Source organism: Aspergillus fijiensis, assembly GCF_003184825.1.
Source record: "Aspergillus fijiensis CBS 313.89 unplaced genomic scaffold BO72scaffold_12, whole genome shotgun sequence".
In the NCBI taxonomy this organism is placed as follows: Eukaryota; Fungi; Ascomycota; class Eurotiomycetes; order Eurotiales; family Aspergillaceae; genus Aspergillus; species Aspergillus fijiensis.
In genome coordinates this window covers 694,382-708,824 of record NW_024468988.1, presented here as the reverse complement: position 1 = coordinate 708,824, position 14,443 = coordinate 694,382, and the positions used below count along the sequence as shown (strand labels likewise).

The following is a 14,443-nucleotide window of genomic DNA, read 5'->3' as shown; positions in this document are numbered from 1 at the left end:
GTTGCTGCCACCGAGACACGAGTTGATTGGCATCCCCTTCATGCCAGACTCTTAGGAGCAGGTATCTACGGAGTACACCAGTTAATACCTAGTACTTTAGACTCCCGAGTCGATCATTCAACGCCCTTCATCTTCCTGTATTTTTTTGGCAATCCCTCGTGAACGCCACAGAATCTCTCCATTTGTTTGTTCTAACTCCGCGACTAACGCTACTAACTAGGCCACTTGTGTGCTAACAATCTCAGCCATGAAATACTCATATTAATCCCATCGCCTTTCCCCAAATACCTTGTACAGTACAGTGTACAGTATAATATTTACAGTATATTGCTAATGCCACAGTTTGGATAGAGCATACCAACCCCATCGCGAAGTTGGGGCCAGCACTTTGTACTGGACGTACTGGAGATCTTCCGTCCCTACCGGACACACAGACTCGTATTGAATGTGCTTTGGAGGGAAAACTAGAATCGTACTTCGTAATTGACTTACTGAATATGTAGGTGCTGACTGTCCCTGCATTGGCCAAATTGCAATGGGCTCGACACCCCAGCTGGGTTGTCAACCGGCAGTTGTGGTGCGTGTTTTTTCAGGTAGCCAAGATACGGAACCTAGACGTCAGCGTGGTTTCGTGGTTTAGTTCAGCAATGTTTTAGCAGGGGTTTTGCGTCATCTCCATAAGCTGAATGCTTGATGGCAGCCCCATTTAGTGTTTAACTTCAGATCAACCGATCAACCCCCTATGGACCTGTGCTGACATACACCTGCACATGAATCGTGGCTTGACACCGGTGCTCGATGCAGTCTCAGAATCCCTCCAAGGGGGGTCCGGGGTGCTTTGCCCCCTCCCAAAGAAAACGAAAGACATATCTGGTTTCCGGAAAAAAGGCTATAGATCCTGATCTTACTTTCAAATCCCGCAACCATGTGCTGGAACTCAAGCCATAAGACTAATTTACATCTTCTTTTCCCTTGTGGTGAATATTCCTGCAGAGTGCACACTGTTGCAGAAAGACAGACCAGCAAGACATTAGGGTTTACAGCCTGCTTCGGGTTATAGCTACTGTCGATCAGTAGTAAAGTCCAGAGCATATGCTAGACTATTGTGTATCTGATTCGCAAACGAGGTAGCTCCCTCGAAATCGCCTGTTATGGCCAGTTGTGCCACCCTCCCCAAGCTACCATGTAGATAGCATGAAGTCTACACATATATCATTCACGATTCACAGTGCTTTCATCATTAAGGCAATTAGCCTCTTTTGAAGACAAATTCATTACCGGAAATTCAGCGGGTGACTACTACCAACACAGCCCGTAGACTGATTTCGCTTTTGATTATTGGGCTGCGCTTTTGGAGGCCAAAGACCAGCCCTGTAGGATGGCCACTTACCCAACCGCGCGCGGGAGTCGGGGAAGGACGCGATCATCCTTCGGCAACGCAAACACCCTGAAGCAGAACGAAGCGAGGAGCAGCAAGTTTCAAAATCAAGGCAAGAACAGCAGTTACGAAGACAGAAGACATTTCACATTTGCGCCAAGGCTTTCCCATGTTCAGCCCAATTACCGTCCGGTGTACGTAGAGTATCTAGAAGACAAAAGAAGAGGAAAGACCAGAATGATTAGCAACGCTCATGAAAGGTATCAAACAGGTGGGAAACCCTCCGTCTCATGATGCTGATCTTATGATCACGGGTACTGGGACTTACCTCCAGATTCTTGCCCGCATATCACCGCTGCCTGTAGCGAATAGATTGTTGGTGGGACTAGGAGCCACAGAAATGACTAGAAAAGGGGTCAGTTAGGAAGCACACCAAATAGCAAGGTTGCTCGGGAGAACGTATCGTCGGGAGAACGTACCTGAGTTTTTATGACCTTGAAGCATCATCTGTGCGTTGCCAGTGATTGGATCCCAGAATTGGACGCCTCTATCCTTGGAGCCACTCATAACCCAGTGGCCATCAGGGGTCAAGCAAACACTGAGCACAAAATCCTGACAAAGTTAGCTACTACAAAGCTGCGGTGATAGCAGAAAGACAAATTACCTTGTGACCCTCAAAGGTACGGACACATTTTCCGCCTTTGACTCCACTCCCCGGGTACGCGCCACGGGGAACATTGAGCTCCCAGAGCTTGATGGTTTTATCGAGACTGCCACTGACGAGGTCTCTACCGTTGGGTGCAAATGCAACCGAGTAGACACTATCCTTGTGGCCATCAGGATTTTCCAGGCGCTCCACAAGGTAGCCGGTGGTCGTATCCCAGACCCGAACGCTCTTGTCGAGGGAACCCGCAGCGACGTAATGACCATCAGGTGACATGGCCACAGTGGTCACACCATCTTCAATGCTCAGGGTGTAAACTAACTTGCCGTCGAGAATGTCCCAAAGACGGACAGTCTTATCTCCACTGCCGGAAGCAATATAGCGGCCATTGCCCGCAAAGTCCAGAGAGTAGATGTCCTGCTCGTGGCCACTGAAAACGTGCTTGATAGTCCGAGAACTGATGTCCCAAACCTGGAAAACATTAATTAGCTTCTGTAGTAGGTGGGTTTGGCCAATTGCCTTTTGTAGGCGAATCCGTAACATATAGCAAGTTTCGGGCGGTTGGGCCAAGGGGAGAAAACAAAGCTCATGCGCAGTAAACAAGGAGGATGAGTAGGGGTGGAAAGGCGATGCTGCCAGGCAAGCTTTCGCCTCCTAAGGATGATGCAGAGCTAGACGTACCCGAATCTGTTTGTCTTCCGCACCCGTAGCAAGATACTTGCCATCCGGACTGAAGCAAACGCTGCGAATGTACAAATCGCCGTTCTTATCGACTGTTTCGTCTTGCAGAGTGGCGACAACCTGACCGCTAGTAACATCGTAAATCTGTGCCTGACGGTTACAGCCAGTGGCAAGGTATTTGCCATCTCGGCTAAATCTGACACAGCAGACGACGCTGTCGTGGACGAGATGATGGACAAGTTCGACATCTAGTACGCGCTGCACTTCCGGGTTGAACACAGCATACCAATCAGCGCCCTCCCGCTTCTGTGAAGCCGGTAGCTCGTCGGGGTTCCAGTTGGCAAGCATGTTCCCAGGGCGATCGCGGACCAATGACTGAGTAGGAGGGGTCGGCCGAGCCAGTTGCGGGGAGACGCGTGGATCGGGATAAGCGAGCTGATGGGTCTGCTGGGGGGTAGCCGGGCCAGGAGGGGCGCGAGGCCGCTTACCAGGACCTGGGGAGGCAGCAGGTGGAGGAGGGGGTCCATAGCCTGGACAATGGTAAGGCACAGCCAAGTTAGTCACTAGGAGTTCTGTTTCCAATGCCAAGTCGCAACGTACCGTTCACAGCAGCACCAGGTTGATATCCTCCGAACGAGCTCTGCGGTGGTTGCGGCGCTCCTTGCTGAGCCGCGGCAGCAGGTTGTTGAAGAGTATGCTGGGGAGGCTGCTGATCCTGGGGAGGGGGAGGGGCAAGACCGGGGCCACTACCTCCTTGATTGGTCATGATACCGCCGAACAAGTTGCTCGGACCATGACCCAAGGCAGGCGGCGGCGCCTGGGAAGGGCCAGCGTGCTGAGCAGGGCCGGTGATATGCGATGAGACGGGTTGGACACCGCGAGACTCAAGCTCGTGTCGCAGCACTCGAATTTCCGCTTCATAGCTGCGAAGCAACAGGCATTAGCTTTCCTTGTGTCATGCGCACTCAAAGTAATCCCCGGATGTGATAGGTCACGCACTCGTTCTTCATCTTCACTTGCGTCTGCTCCAGCTGAAAGATTTTTTGCCGAATCATTTCCATTTCCTGCAGCTGTCCGGTTACTAGACATTCGATTAGCAAGCGGCACCTCGAGGAAGTGGCCCTATGTGAGTTGTTTTTCTAATTCCCTCCGATTTCCCCTCCAGTAGATCGTTGTAACGCGATCGAGGAGGTAAGGGAGATAGTTGGTCGCAGAACCAATGCAGGGAGCCACGTTAAAATAAAAAAAGGCCAGACGTACACTGGTGTTCAAACTCGCCAGTGCTTCTGGATTGGTTCTCAAATTCCTGACGGAGCTGGTCCAACAACTCTGTCAGGCGAGAGTTGGGAGCGGGAACCATCCCGCGATGAGTGTTATACATAGCGCACAGTTATGTTTCAGTGCTGTCGCGTGAAGAAGCCAGAGAAACGACTCTGACAGATCGATTTTCGGGGAGAAACACGAGGACAAAAGGCAAAGAAAACCCAGGTGAGAGAGCGAAGGGGAGAAGAAGGAGGGAGGATGCGGTGGGATGAGAGAAGCAAGAAAGTCGATTTGCTCCGCCTAACGGTTATATCTGTTGTTTGTTGTCTGTGATGGACGACGAGGATAACAGGTTTTGGTGACAGGGCCACAGAGACTGAAAAGGGGTAATCAGTCAACGCAGCCACATTACAGCGCGCCCTGAAGGATTTGGCGCAGTAGTGAGCTTAAGTTGAGATCAAGGTTTCGATGATAAAGAAAAAGGGGATCAGCTTTGGAACCGATCGAGGTAGAGGTGAAGCTGAGGGAGAGGTAATTGAGGAGAAGAGAAGTGGGACAAGGGAGGGGAGGGGCCAGGGTGATTGTAAATGAATTGAATATGATGTGGTGGTGTCTTTGGGGGTGGGGGAGGGTGAAAGGGTAGGAAGTGGTGGATGAAATGAGGGAGCGGGTGGTTGAGTTTCTGAGGCTGAGGTAGGAAGGGGAGGAGCCTGGAGGAGAAGGGTGTCGATTCAGATGAGGTGACAGTTCGGTTTAGGCAAAGTACGGAACTCCGCTGGGATATCCCCGCTACCCAATCGCCACCCATGTTTGCCGCTCCAAGCGAGCGGCTGCAGCTCCGGACACAAACCAAGCGCTGCTGGCCAGTTGACCAACCATTTCTTGGCCGGCTACGGAGCAGCAAGCACTGTTGTATCAATGGCTCAGTACTCGGTGGTCAACTGTTAAGAATTAATCTCTTATTGACCAGATCAGCTTTTTCATTCGGCTTGACGGGCAAGACTTGACGGATTATCAGTATCATTGATCTTGGTAACCTGTCTGAGTTGAGGAGGATTGCTCGCGGCTAGTGATACTACAAGTAACTACCGTAGGTATATAGCCGCGCCAGTACTCAGCAGGCTTAACTCGCTTGACATTTATTAAAGAGTATCATCAACATCCACTTGCATCTGGTTTACTTTTACTTTTACTTTTACTTTTTCTTTTTTTTAGAAAGCCTAAGCTGGCTTGGTGCATAAGTGAGTCTATTATAGAATTATAGATACATACATGTGCTCAATCCATGAACATACCTATTATATATTGGGTTTACTTGTATACTCCGTTCCCACTAGAGGCGAATAGCCAGCAACAAATTATCGATGACGAGCGGTTGGGTTTGTTCCGCTCTGGTGTGATCCCTCCGTCCTGAACAGACCATTTAAGTTGATTGGCGTTCCTTGTATCGGATACTCCACCGGTGCCTGCATTATTTCTTCTAACTAGCTAGGTATTAACTTACTCTTCACGGCAAACTAAATTTACCCCTACTTTTGGCTCCGTACTACAGTACCTCTTCTTCCCTCTTTCATTTTCTAACTCTTCCTAATTCCTACTACCGTACTCTTCCTCCTCCTCCCCTCATCCCCCCCCTCTCCTCTTTTTTGTTCTTTCCCTTTCCTTTCATTTAAGGTCCCTGAAAACCATACTTCCTTCGTCTCTATCTTCTACTCGATTCCCCAGCGAAGGTCTTCTAATCCTTGTGGACGGTTGTTACTGTCGAGAGCCACCATCTCTCTCTGTCTCCGTTCACCATTCCCCTGTGGCGATCAGCAAACAATTATGGATATCGCCCTCGAAATTTGGGACACCTTCATTGGTGATCGCCTCTACTCCTCCCTCCTCCCTCTGTCGCTCTCGTCCTCTGTCTCAATTCCAGGGCTTAACACGGCTGCCAATAGCACACTGTCTCTTTTCGGTGCATCCGAACCCTACGTCTATGAACCGGCCACGCAGCTGTTCTCTCTGGAGCCCAGTAAATACGCCTACCTGAGCGCTTGGCCGAGGAACAACATCTATCGTCAGTTTCTCAGCTTTTTTCTGATCGTCTGGTATGTGATGCGATCCCCCACCTGTCGCGCATTCTCACTGCTAACTGAGACTATCACGATATTAGGATCTTTGGTCTGATTGTCTACTTCATTTGTGCCACACTCTCGTATATCTTCATTTGGGACAAGACTACTGTTCGCCACCCCAAGTTTCTCAAGAATCAAATCCCCATGGAAATCGCGCAAACAATGCAATCGATGCCGGTCATGTCACTGTTGACGGCTCCCTTTTTAGTCGCTGAAGTCCGTGGCTACGCCAAACTCTACGATACTTTTGATGAGGAGCCTTTCCCCTACTACAGCGTCCTGCAATTCCCACTATTCATTGCCTTTACGGATCTTTGCATCTACTGGATTCACCGTGGCTTGCACCATCCCTTAATTTACAAGACACTACACAAGCCTCACCACAAGTGGATCATGCCCAGTCCCTTCGCATCCCACGCCTTTCACCCGCTTGATGGCTGGTCCCAGAGCGTTCCCTATCACGTCTTCCCCTTCATCTTTCCCCTTCAGAAACTTGCATACGTCTTCCTTTTCGGGTTCATTAATCTCTGGACTGTACTTATTCATGATGGTGAATACGTGGCCAACAGCCCAGTCGTCAACGGGGCCGCCTGCCATACAATGCATCATCTCTACTTCAACTATAACTACGGTCAATTCACTACTCTGTGGGATCGTCTGGGTGGCAGCTACCGGAAGCCAAACGAGGAGCTCTTCCGCCGCGAGACCAAAAATGACCAGGAAGAATGGAAGCGGCAAACGAAAGAGATGGAGACCATTCTCCAGACGGTCGAAGGCGAGGATGATCGGAGCTACTTGGCCGACGGAGAGACCAAGAAAAGACTGTAACACAAGAATCATCTATGTGTCTCCAAGCTCGCCCATCACAATCAATACAGGGACCCCAAATCAGCCTGTCGGTTTTAGATTTCGTCCTGGCTCTTCCAACCCCCCCCTTTGGAATGATCCGATACATGCGCAGCCAACGCTCATCGTTGGCCTCGAGGGCTCGAGAAGAAACAAATCCACGGTTGCCCCAAAACGTCTCGGGATCATGATTTGACGGCGTCGGAATCGAGTATATGCGAAATTGATTCCAACCAACTGATGTCTGCTCCATGGCAGGGTGGCCTCACGAGTTCATGGTTCTTGCTTTCACAACACTTTTTTTGCTATCGCCATCACACTTCCTAATCACCACTGTACAACACACTTTCTGGTATGATGGTTGTCTTATTAATGCCTGTTCCGTACCTTACGTTCGTTGTCAAAGTGCTTCATTAAGCTGCGCTGGTGGCGCGACTTCGGAGTTACCCTCAACGCTCCAGTTAGGTATCCCTGCAGTTCTGCTTGTACATACATTTTATATATTTTTTCCCGACCCCAGAACTGGAAACAAATAGATTATTGGATCTTCGGACGCAATACAATCACGAGTCTAGAGCAGTCGAAACCTAAAATTGAATTGACGACGACAGCGACATTTTATGGGAAGACAGCATGGAAAGACTACATGATGCGGAGCATGGCTTTGGTGTTTCTTTCGTGGCTCGCTGACATCTGGAACTTCTTAGCCGAGCCCCTTTCGCCCTGTCCTTGTGGATTTTCTTGAAATGAGCCTGCCTCTACACCACGTCACCGACGCCCAGAACATCAAGCTTCTATCTATCATGGTTGGGGTGTTTTTTCTGGATATCTTCCAAAAGATTCGATCAGAGGGAACCCATACATGTCACTCTAAATTGCGCTGATTCGCTGGCTTGATTGATCTTACAACAACACATACACATACGCACCTATGGATACAAAGCAAGAACCAAGCCCAATTTAGACAAATACAGACGGTCCCTATCATACCACAGAGAACTGGAAATTACCACTCGGACCTTGTAGACTTCTTATTTTCCACCATCACCCTCAACAATATCCATATCTCCGTTCAACGGGGCATGCTCCGAAGCGGCGGCATCATCAGGGACCGGAGTAGGTGCTACCCTACCGACCGGAGCTGCTCCGACCAAGGCCTCGACAATGAAGGACTCCTCAACGCCAGCTTTGCGCCGGAATACCCTGAGCCATCGCTGACCCCAGCGCCGGATGATCTCATCTTCAGGTAAGGTACCACTTCCGTCCCCCCTTTCCATCAGTTCGTCATTACTGCCGCCAGCAACCGACACGATGGAGTCCTCAATTACCCGGAAAAGAGCCTGCATATCGGTCTTTTCGCGTTTCAGAGTCTCGTCCAGGACGCTCAATTGAGGCTCGTACAAACTAGGCTGAGTACGGGCAGCAACGATCTGTCGTAGGCGATTTGTGACCTTCCCAACGGTGGCGGATATCATCTCGAAGACGTGCGGTTTGGCGAGAACCGTACCTGCCTCGAGCTTGTCGACTAGGGCCCATTCGACAACTGACAGCGGTGTAAGGATGGTGTAATTCAGGAGTTTGTCGATAATATTTATACCGATGCCTGGCTGATCGACCCAGTAATCCATGACGGATGTGATAATTTGACGCTGAGCCCGAGGTGACTTAGGGCCGATGGCCAATAGTCGCTCCTTGTTACGCTCAATGCATGAGAGGAAATGAGATAGAGATTTGGATCCCACAAAGCAAATCGCCGTGACAAATGCGTCGGTGGATGGAATCAGCGGATCCTCGACCCCTAAAGACTTAGCTTGCTCTTCTATCGCATCGATAAAGGGTTGTATCTCCTCGTCGCTCGCTTTCTTTCGAACAAGCTGCATAATTTCCTTGCCTTCGTTCGAATACGGTGTAGCTGGACAGTGTGTCAATTCACTGGTCATGTCGATGAGACCAACCGGGAGATAGTAGAGCAGCGAGAGGGAAGAGAATAAAGGGTAAGATATGGGGCATGATAAACATACTGTCGGACATGTACTTGAAATCAGGTGTGTCTTTCTCCTTCCCCTCCGTAACCAATTCTTGATATGGGTCCGGTAAAGTTCCTCTGATGCGCTGAGCAAAACTTAATCTGATCTCCTTGTCGAGCGCTCCGGTTATGAAAGCCATTCGAGGGTGGACTGCAGGTAAATCCAGATCCTCGATCCTGATAACCAAGTTAGCTTACCAGCGGAAGCCAATGGAGATTGCTCTATCTTACCATTCACTCCATTTCCAAGTGAAACCAAAATTACTCAAATGATGGGAGAACCAATCCAGAAATCGCTGACTGAGGTCAAGGTCGATGCTCTCAAGGCTGCGATATAGGAAACGAATAGCTCGGCCCAAACTTGGAGCGATGGCGGCTGGAGCAATCTTGCAGCACTCGGTAAGTACTGAGTGGTAGTAGATGAATTTGTGTTCTGGGCATGGCAGCTGGAATAATTGAGAGAATACTGCATCGACGGCAACGTCTTCCGGCTTCCATTGCGGGCGATCAGTGGGCAATTCACGCAAGCGATCAAAAGGCGTGGCCCGCTTGACGAAGGTATTTGGGGTGAAATAACAATCCACGTCAATTAGATACTTCGCAGTTGCAATTCGGTTGAAGTCCAGAATGTTGATAGTGTCAACGAGCGAGTCACGCAGCAGAGAGGAGGCAATATCCGATGTTGGAGGTACCGTCTCGATGTCTTGGTTCGCATAGACAGAGAGGTAGATCTCCGGAAAGATTGCTCTCGCTCCGTGGCCGACAGGACTTGGCATGACGACTTGCGGAAAAGCATGTTTTGCGCCGGGTGCCGTAGTGCTTGCAGATTCGGCTTCTTCCTCATCTTGAGCACCTTCGTCTTGGGCTTCTTTCTGAGCCTCGAGGGTTTCATAGATTCGTTTCCATGGGCGAGGAAGGCATGCGAGCTCCCAAGACCGATTCGATTCGCCCTGTAACTGTTTCTGCATCAAGCTGATTACGCTCTCCGTGGCCGCCGGCTTGCCTTCGGTGAGACAGAATGGGTCCACAAGATCCACAAGAGCATGCGGAGTAGATGCGATGATGTCTGTCTTTTCAAGGAGGGCAGTAGCATGGGTCTCGAAGCGGGTCGCTGGGGATGCCATTACATATGGCAAGGTGAAGAGGATAATTTTGACGAGTTCCAAACCGAGCAACTGTCGCAGACAGTTAGCATCTACTCAGTACGAAGAAATGTGCTACCGGGCTACTCGCATCTTCAGAGGAGGCTGTTTGAAGGTCGACTGCGCGTGCAAAGATTTCCTCCAACAAGGGAAAGATACCATCTCCCTCAAGGATACCCTGAAGGCAACCGAGGAAGCGCAGGAGGAGCTTGACTTCACGCCACGCACCAGCATTAACGTATCCTTGCAGAGCTTCACCCGCCCTCGTCAGGAGTTCTGAGACGGGCTCTGGATTCAAGACATTTGCGGCAAGAACTGTTGCCGCAATGAAGGGGATCTTCAATGGCTGCTCAAGGACACTGTTTAGTGAGTGTTAGCTCCGGGCCAGGCTATACTCATTCACATAGGTAGTTGCATACAGGTCGATTGCAGTTTCAAGGTACACCCCTCTGATTTCATCATCACCGTAGTTCTCAGCCACAGTCTTCGCAATATGGATAGCGTCGTCCTCTGCTCTTCGGGCGGCCTGGAGAGAAGTGTAAAAGGTAAGCTCGAGGACTGGGGCTACTACACGGACGCGAGCCATGTCATTGCAGGAAATCGTACAGATTCGGCAATTGTGAGCAACTGCCTCCGAACTTTGACAAATAAAGGCTCCTCGTGTCTGCGCCGCTGGCGGCGGTCGTAGTCGTCATCATCTGGACGTTCCATACACATCTGTAAGCAAGAATAGCAACTGCCCAGGGTAAAGCAAGGATACAGATGACAGAACAGCACAAACTGAAGTAAAGCAGCCATGAATCTCATTCTAGTGAGCGAATGGTGCTACTAACCTCTATAGCGTCTCTTGCGACCACCCCTTGGGCCATGAGGTCGACGTTCGTAGTCAGCCATCGGGGAAAGTGCTAGGTCCTCAAGGGCTGCTCCACACGGAATTCAACCAAGCGAAGCGAAATAATAATTTGGTCTGCAGCTGACGCAGCAAGAGAGACCGGGGTTATCGGCTTCTTGGTGGGGATTGTCGTCGGGGTGGAAGCGCGTATGCTCTGAAGCAAAACAGTGCCGACCGATGATGCTCATCAATTCCGGGGCATGGGATCCTCCGACCCGCTGATTATATAACCGGCATATTTTTAACTGAACTTGAACTACTATCTTCTTCCGAACTCAGCTTAGAAATGCTAACTGACTCCCCTGTGTTATAAACGTACTGTGCCATTGCGAAAGGTTTCATCTCATAGTTGACACTGCAACCAAAAAGAAAGGGGGGGGCAAAGGGGCAAAAAGGCCGCAAGCTCTCTCTTACGAGAAAATTAGTAGAACTAACCAACGCCGCCTTTCCCATCAAGTCGACCCAGAGACATAGCGTCTTCTAAGCGATGGGATTGTGCAAAAACATCGAGATACGAAGGATTGTATGTGTAACATCATGCCAGAAGATACTCGCTAAGGCGTCAATACCTTGATTTAGCGATCACCCACATTGCCCAATGTGGAGCTCCAGGTATACTGTCTGGGAAGTCTAGGGGAGAATGGAAACATGAGTTGTGCAAGAGAAAGAGAAGCAAGCTTGTCTGCTTGCGGAGATCAGAGGCATTTTTATACCATACTAGCATGGTAGCTTCATCGTAAGCGAGTCAAGCAGCATGACCATCCTTTGTCAAGCGAACGATGATTGAGGAAAATCAGAAGTAGTAATAGGTTGATGATATAAGGGAAACAAGTGAGAACGAGGAAAAACCGGGCAACAGGAAAATGGAGGTTTCGACAATTCGAGTAATGAAGCAAAAGAGGAATGAAGCAAAAGAGGAATGAAGCAAAAGAGACACAGATGAGGGCATCTAGAGCTGCAAGTCAAGGAGAAGACCTCCAATACCTATATTCAAGCACACTCACAGGCACAGAGCAATGTGCATCCAAACAAAGAAAATCCTCATAATATCTGACGCATTTGTAGGATATACCTGTCCGCCTCTCTGAACAAGATTTGCGGCAACTTGTTGCAAGGACTCCTCGGATGGGAGATTCACAATCGACATACTCAAATTCCGAACGGCAGACTCACGCAATAAGGGTATCACTTTTGTTTCTTCCCACGAGCTGTCTCAGACAACTCGGTGACTCCAGGGTATGACAACTTCTCGAACCCTGCCTGTGAAACGGTCATCATCCCTGAGCCCCTCTTTGAAACTTTTCTGATCGTCGCCCGAGTCACACATCGTCTGTTCCCGTTCGCTCTCTTTTTCTTTCTTTTCATTCTGATCATAACCCCCCCCCCCCTTTTTTTGGTACCATTTTCCGCCCTTATGCTTGCGTTATGCCATTTCTCTCCGTCTCGCTCATTCAGAAGCCAGCTCCCGGATGCTCCAACCGATGGGTTAGTCCTACAAGACTGACAAACCTTACCCATGTATCACAAATCGCCCAATGCATGAAAGTGAGCCCATACGACATGATTTCAAAGACTTGCAGTCATGTGCAACGGGCCTTGCACTGTGGAAAGCGTGTTACCCATAAGCTTCACATGCACGGACTCAGTCTAGGCGTGCGAGCATCTCTTCCTTAGAGAGTGGTTTAAAATTGTTGATGTCCAATCCGCGGGCCTCAAGTGCAGGGCGCGCATGAGGAGGGACCAGCCGGGTGTTCATTGCAGGTGCAATAGAGAGCTCTGTGGGTGCAGACATGCGTTAGCTTTTGAACAAGCCAAACCCACCCAAAGTATAGGAAACGAACCATGTCTGGAGAAATCGAAAAGACTTGGAAGGTCCCTTGTTGACCCGCTTGGGTGTCGTGAATCGGGTAGTCGAGTGTTGGGGTCTCGGAGCTCGTCAAAGAATGGATGGCACATCGCTTCGATCGCTGACAGACGTTGGGTAGGGGTATATTCTAGCAGGGCGGAGATCAAATCAATGGCCTCATGGGGTGCCCTCCGAAAGACCTAATACTGAGTTAGACACCGATTGCTAGAAGAACGAAATGCCAACGGAATCTAGTCTACCTTGTTGAATGGGTGTGGCTTGATTTGGGGAAACTTATGTTCCATGTAATTGGGGTTCATGGTTCGGATCTGTTCTCGCGTCGGTGTCCCCAGAACTTTGATAATTTCAACCAATTGGTCGATTCCCGACTCTCCCGGGAAAAGCGGCTGTCCGAGCATCAACTCGGCCATGACACAACCAGTAGACCACACATCTAAGAACGATTAGCATTAAAGGATAACGCTAGGGATATAGCGGCGATAGTTACCAATCTTTGTAGTGTAATTCGTCGCACCGAAAATTAATTCTGGAGCTCTGTAGTAACGAGAACAGATATAAGAGACGTTAGGCTCATTCTCGACAAGAATCTTCGCGGAACCGAAATCGCAGAGCTTCAAGATGCCAGTGCTCGGATCTAGGAGGAGATTTTGCGGTTTGATGTCACGATGGCAGATGCCCTGGGAATGGATATATGCCAGGGAGCGGAAGAGCTGGTAAATGTATAGCTTGACCTCCAGCATCGGCATTGTCGTCTTCAGCTTGTTGAAATAACGTGATGCCCGATAGACCGTCTCCGGTACGTATTCTAAGACAAGGTTGAGGTAGACTTCGTCCTTCTGCGGACCGGTCAGCATGGAGAGTAGTGCAAAAACACCTAAAATCTTGTCGCAATGGAATGGAGAAGTGGAGGTTAGGTGGTCCATACCCTTTCGCCATTGGAATAGTAAAATGCTTTAAGCTCGACAATATTGGGGTGGCGCACAATCCGCATGATTTGAAGCTCACGATTCTGGGAGTCTGTCAGCGACCTTGCACGCATCGTCAGGTAGTTCGCCCCGAGCCACGCACTTTGAAACGCTTGTCTTGGAGAACCCTCTTGATGGCAGCGTCCTCGCCGCTCGGCATCATCTTGGTCTGGAAAACGACACCAAATGATCCATTGCCGACAATTTTGCACTGTGAATAGGATATCTCCTTGGTTTCTCCAGTGAGTCCGTCTTGGACTTTCTCGCGGACGACCTCTACGCAATGATGAGCGATGGGAAAATGGAGTCAGCCACCGGGTTCAGCGATCAAACAACCGACATTGAGGTTTTCCGAGAGGGAGACAGAAGGGGATTCGTGTCTTACCACCAATGCGCAAACTCGAAAACACCCCAGGCCGATTCTGTGACATCACGGATAGCTTGTGAAGACGACAATGAGCGGTAGCTAGAATGACGCTATTGAGAAAAGAGATGCTTGAGGGTCAACAGCGAATGGGTGCGCAGAGATACTGGAGCAAGATGTAGAAAATCCGTTCGAGGCAGGCTGGCGTCGGTGGAGCACAAGTTGAAGAGGGGTG

General features: G+C 49.8%; 4 protein-coding genes across 4 annotated transcripts; 1 reads left to right on the top strand and 3 right to left on the bottom strand.

The window, feature by feature from the left end:
• Positions 1–1,250: 1,250 nt before the first annotated feature.
• Positions 1,251–4,249, bottom strand: rcoA (putative transcriptional repressor TupA/RocA). The gene is made up of 8 exons (XM_040941133.1): positions 3,984–4,249; positions 3,723–3,804; positions 3,474–3,646; positions 2,724–3,253; positions 2,043–2,513; positions 1,858–1,990; positions 1,707–1,782; positions 1,251–1,585 (listed from the first exon to the last, which is right to left on the bottom strand). Exons 1-8 carry the CDS (start codon positions 4,102–4,104, stop codon positions 1,561–1,563), a joined length of 1,611 nt encoding a protein of 536 aa, XP_040803808.1. The 5' UTR covers positions 4,105–4,249; the 3' UTR covers positions 1,251–1,560.
• Positions 4,250–5,452: 1,203 nt separating this feature from the next.
• On the top strand, positions 5,453–7,069 carry BO72DRAFT_37400 (sterol desaturase family protein). Its single transcript, XM_040941109.1, has 2 exons — positions 5,453–6,079; positions 6,145–7,069. Exons 1-2 carry the CDS (start codon positions 5,811–5,813, stop codon positions 6,932–6,934), a joined length of 1,059 nt encoding a protein of 352 aa, XP_040803807.1. The 5' UTR covers positions 5,453–5,810; the 3' UTR covers positions 6,935–7,069.
• A 914-nt stretch (positions 7,070–7,983) lies between these two features.
• On the bottom strand, positions 7,984–10,706 carry BO72DRAFT_494143 (NCBP1 family protein; the record flags this gene model as incomplete). The annotated part of the gene is made up of 5 exons (XM_040948435.1): positions 7,984–8,864; positions 8,974–9,155; positions 9,210–10,153; positions 10,200–10,479; positions 10,540–10,706. 5 exons carry the CDS (start codon positions 10,704–10,706, stop codon positions 7,984–7,986), a joined length of 2,454 nt encoding a protein of 817 aa, XP_040803806.1.
• Positions 10,707–12,307: 1,601 nt separating this feature from the next.
• BO72DRAFT_37311 (GSK family serine/threonine-protein kinase) lies at positions 12,308–14,443 on the bottom strand. The gene is made up of 7 exons (XM_040941066.1): positions 14,230–14,443; positions 13,948–14,120; positions 13,805–13,888; positions 13,367–13,715; positions 13,119–13,312; positions 12,854–13,058; positions 12,308–12,788 (listed from the first exon to the last, which is right to left on the bottom strand). Exons 1-7 carry the CDS (start codon positions 14,273–14,275, stop codon positions 12,655–12,657), a joined length of 1,185 nt encoding a protein of 394 aa, XP_040803805.1. The 5' UTR covers positions 14,276–14,443; the 3' UTR covers positions 12,308–12,654.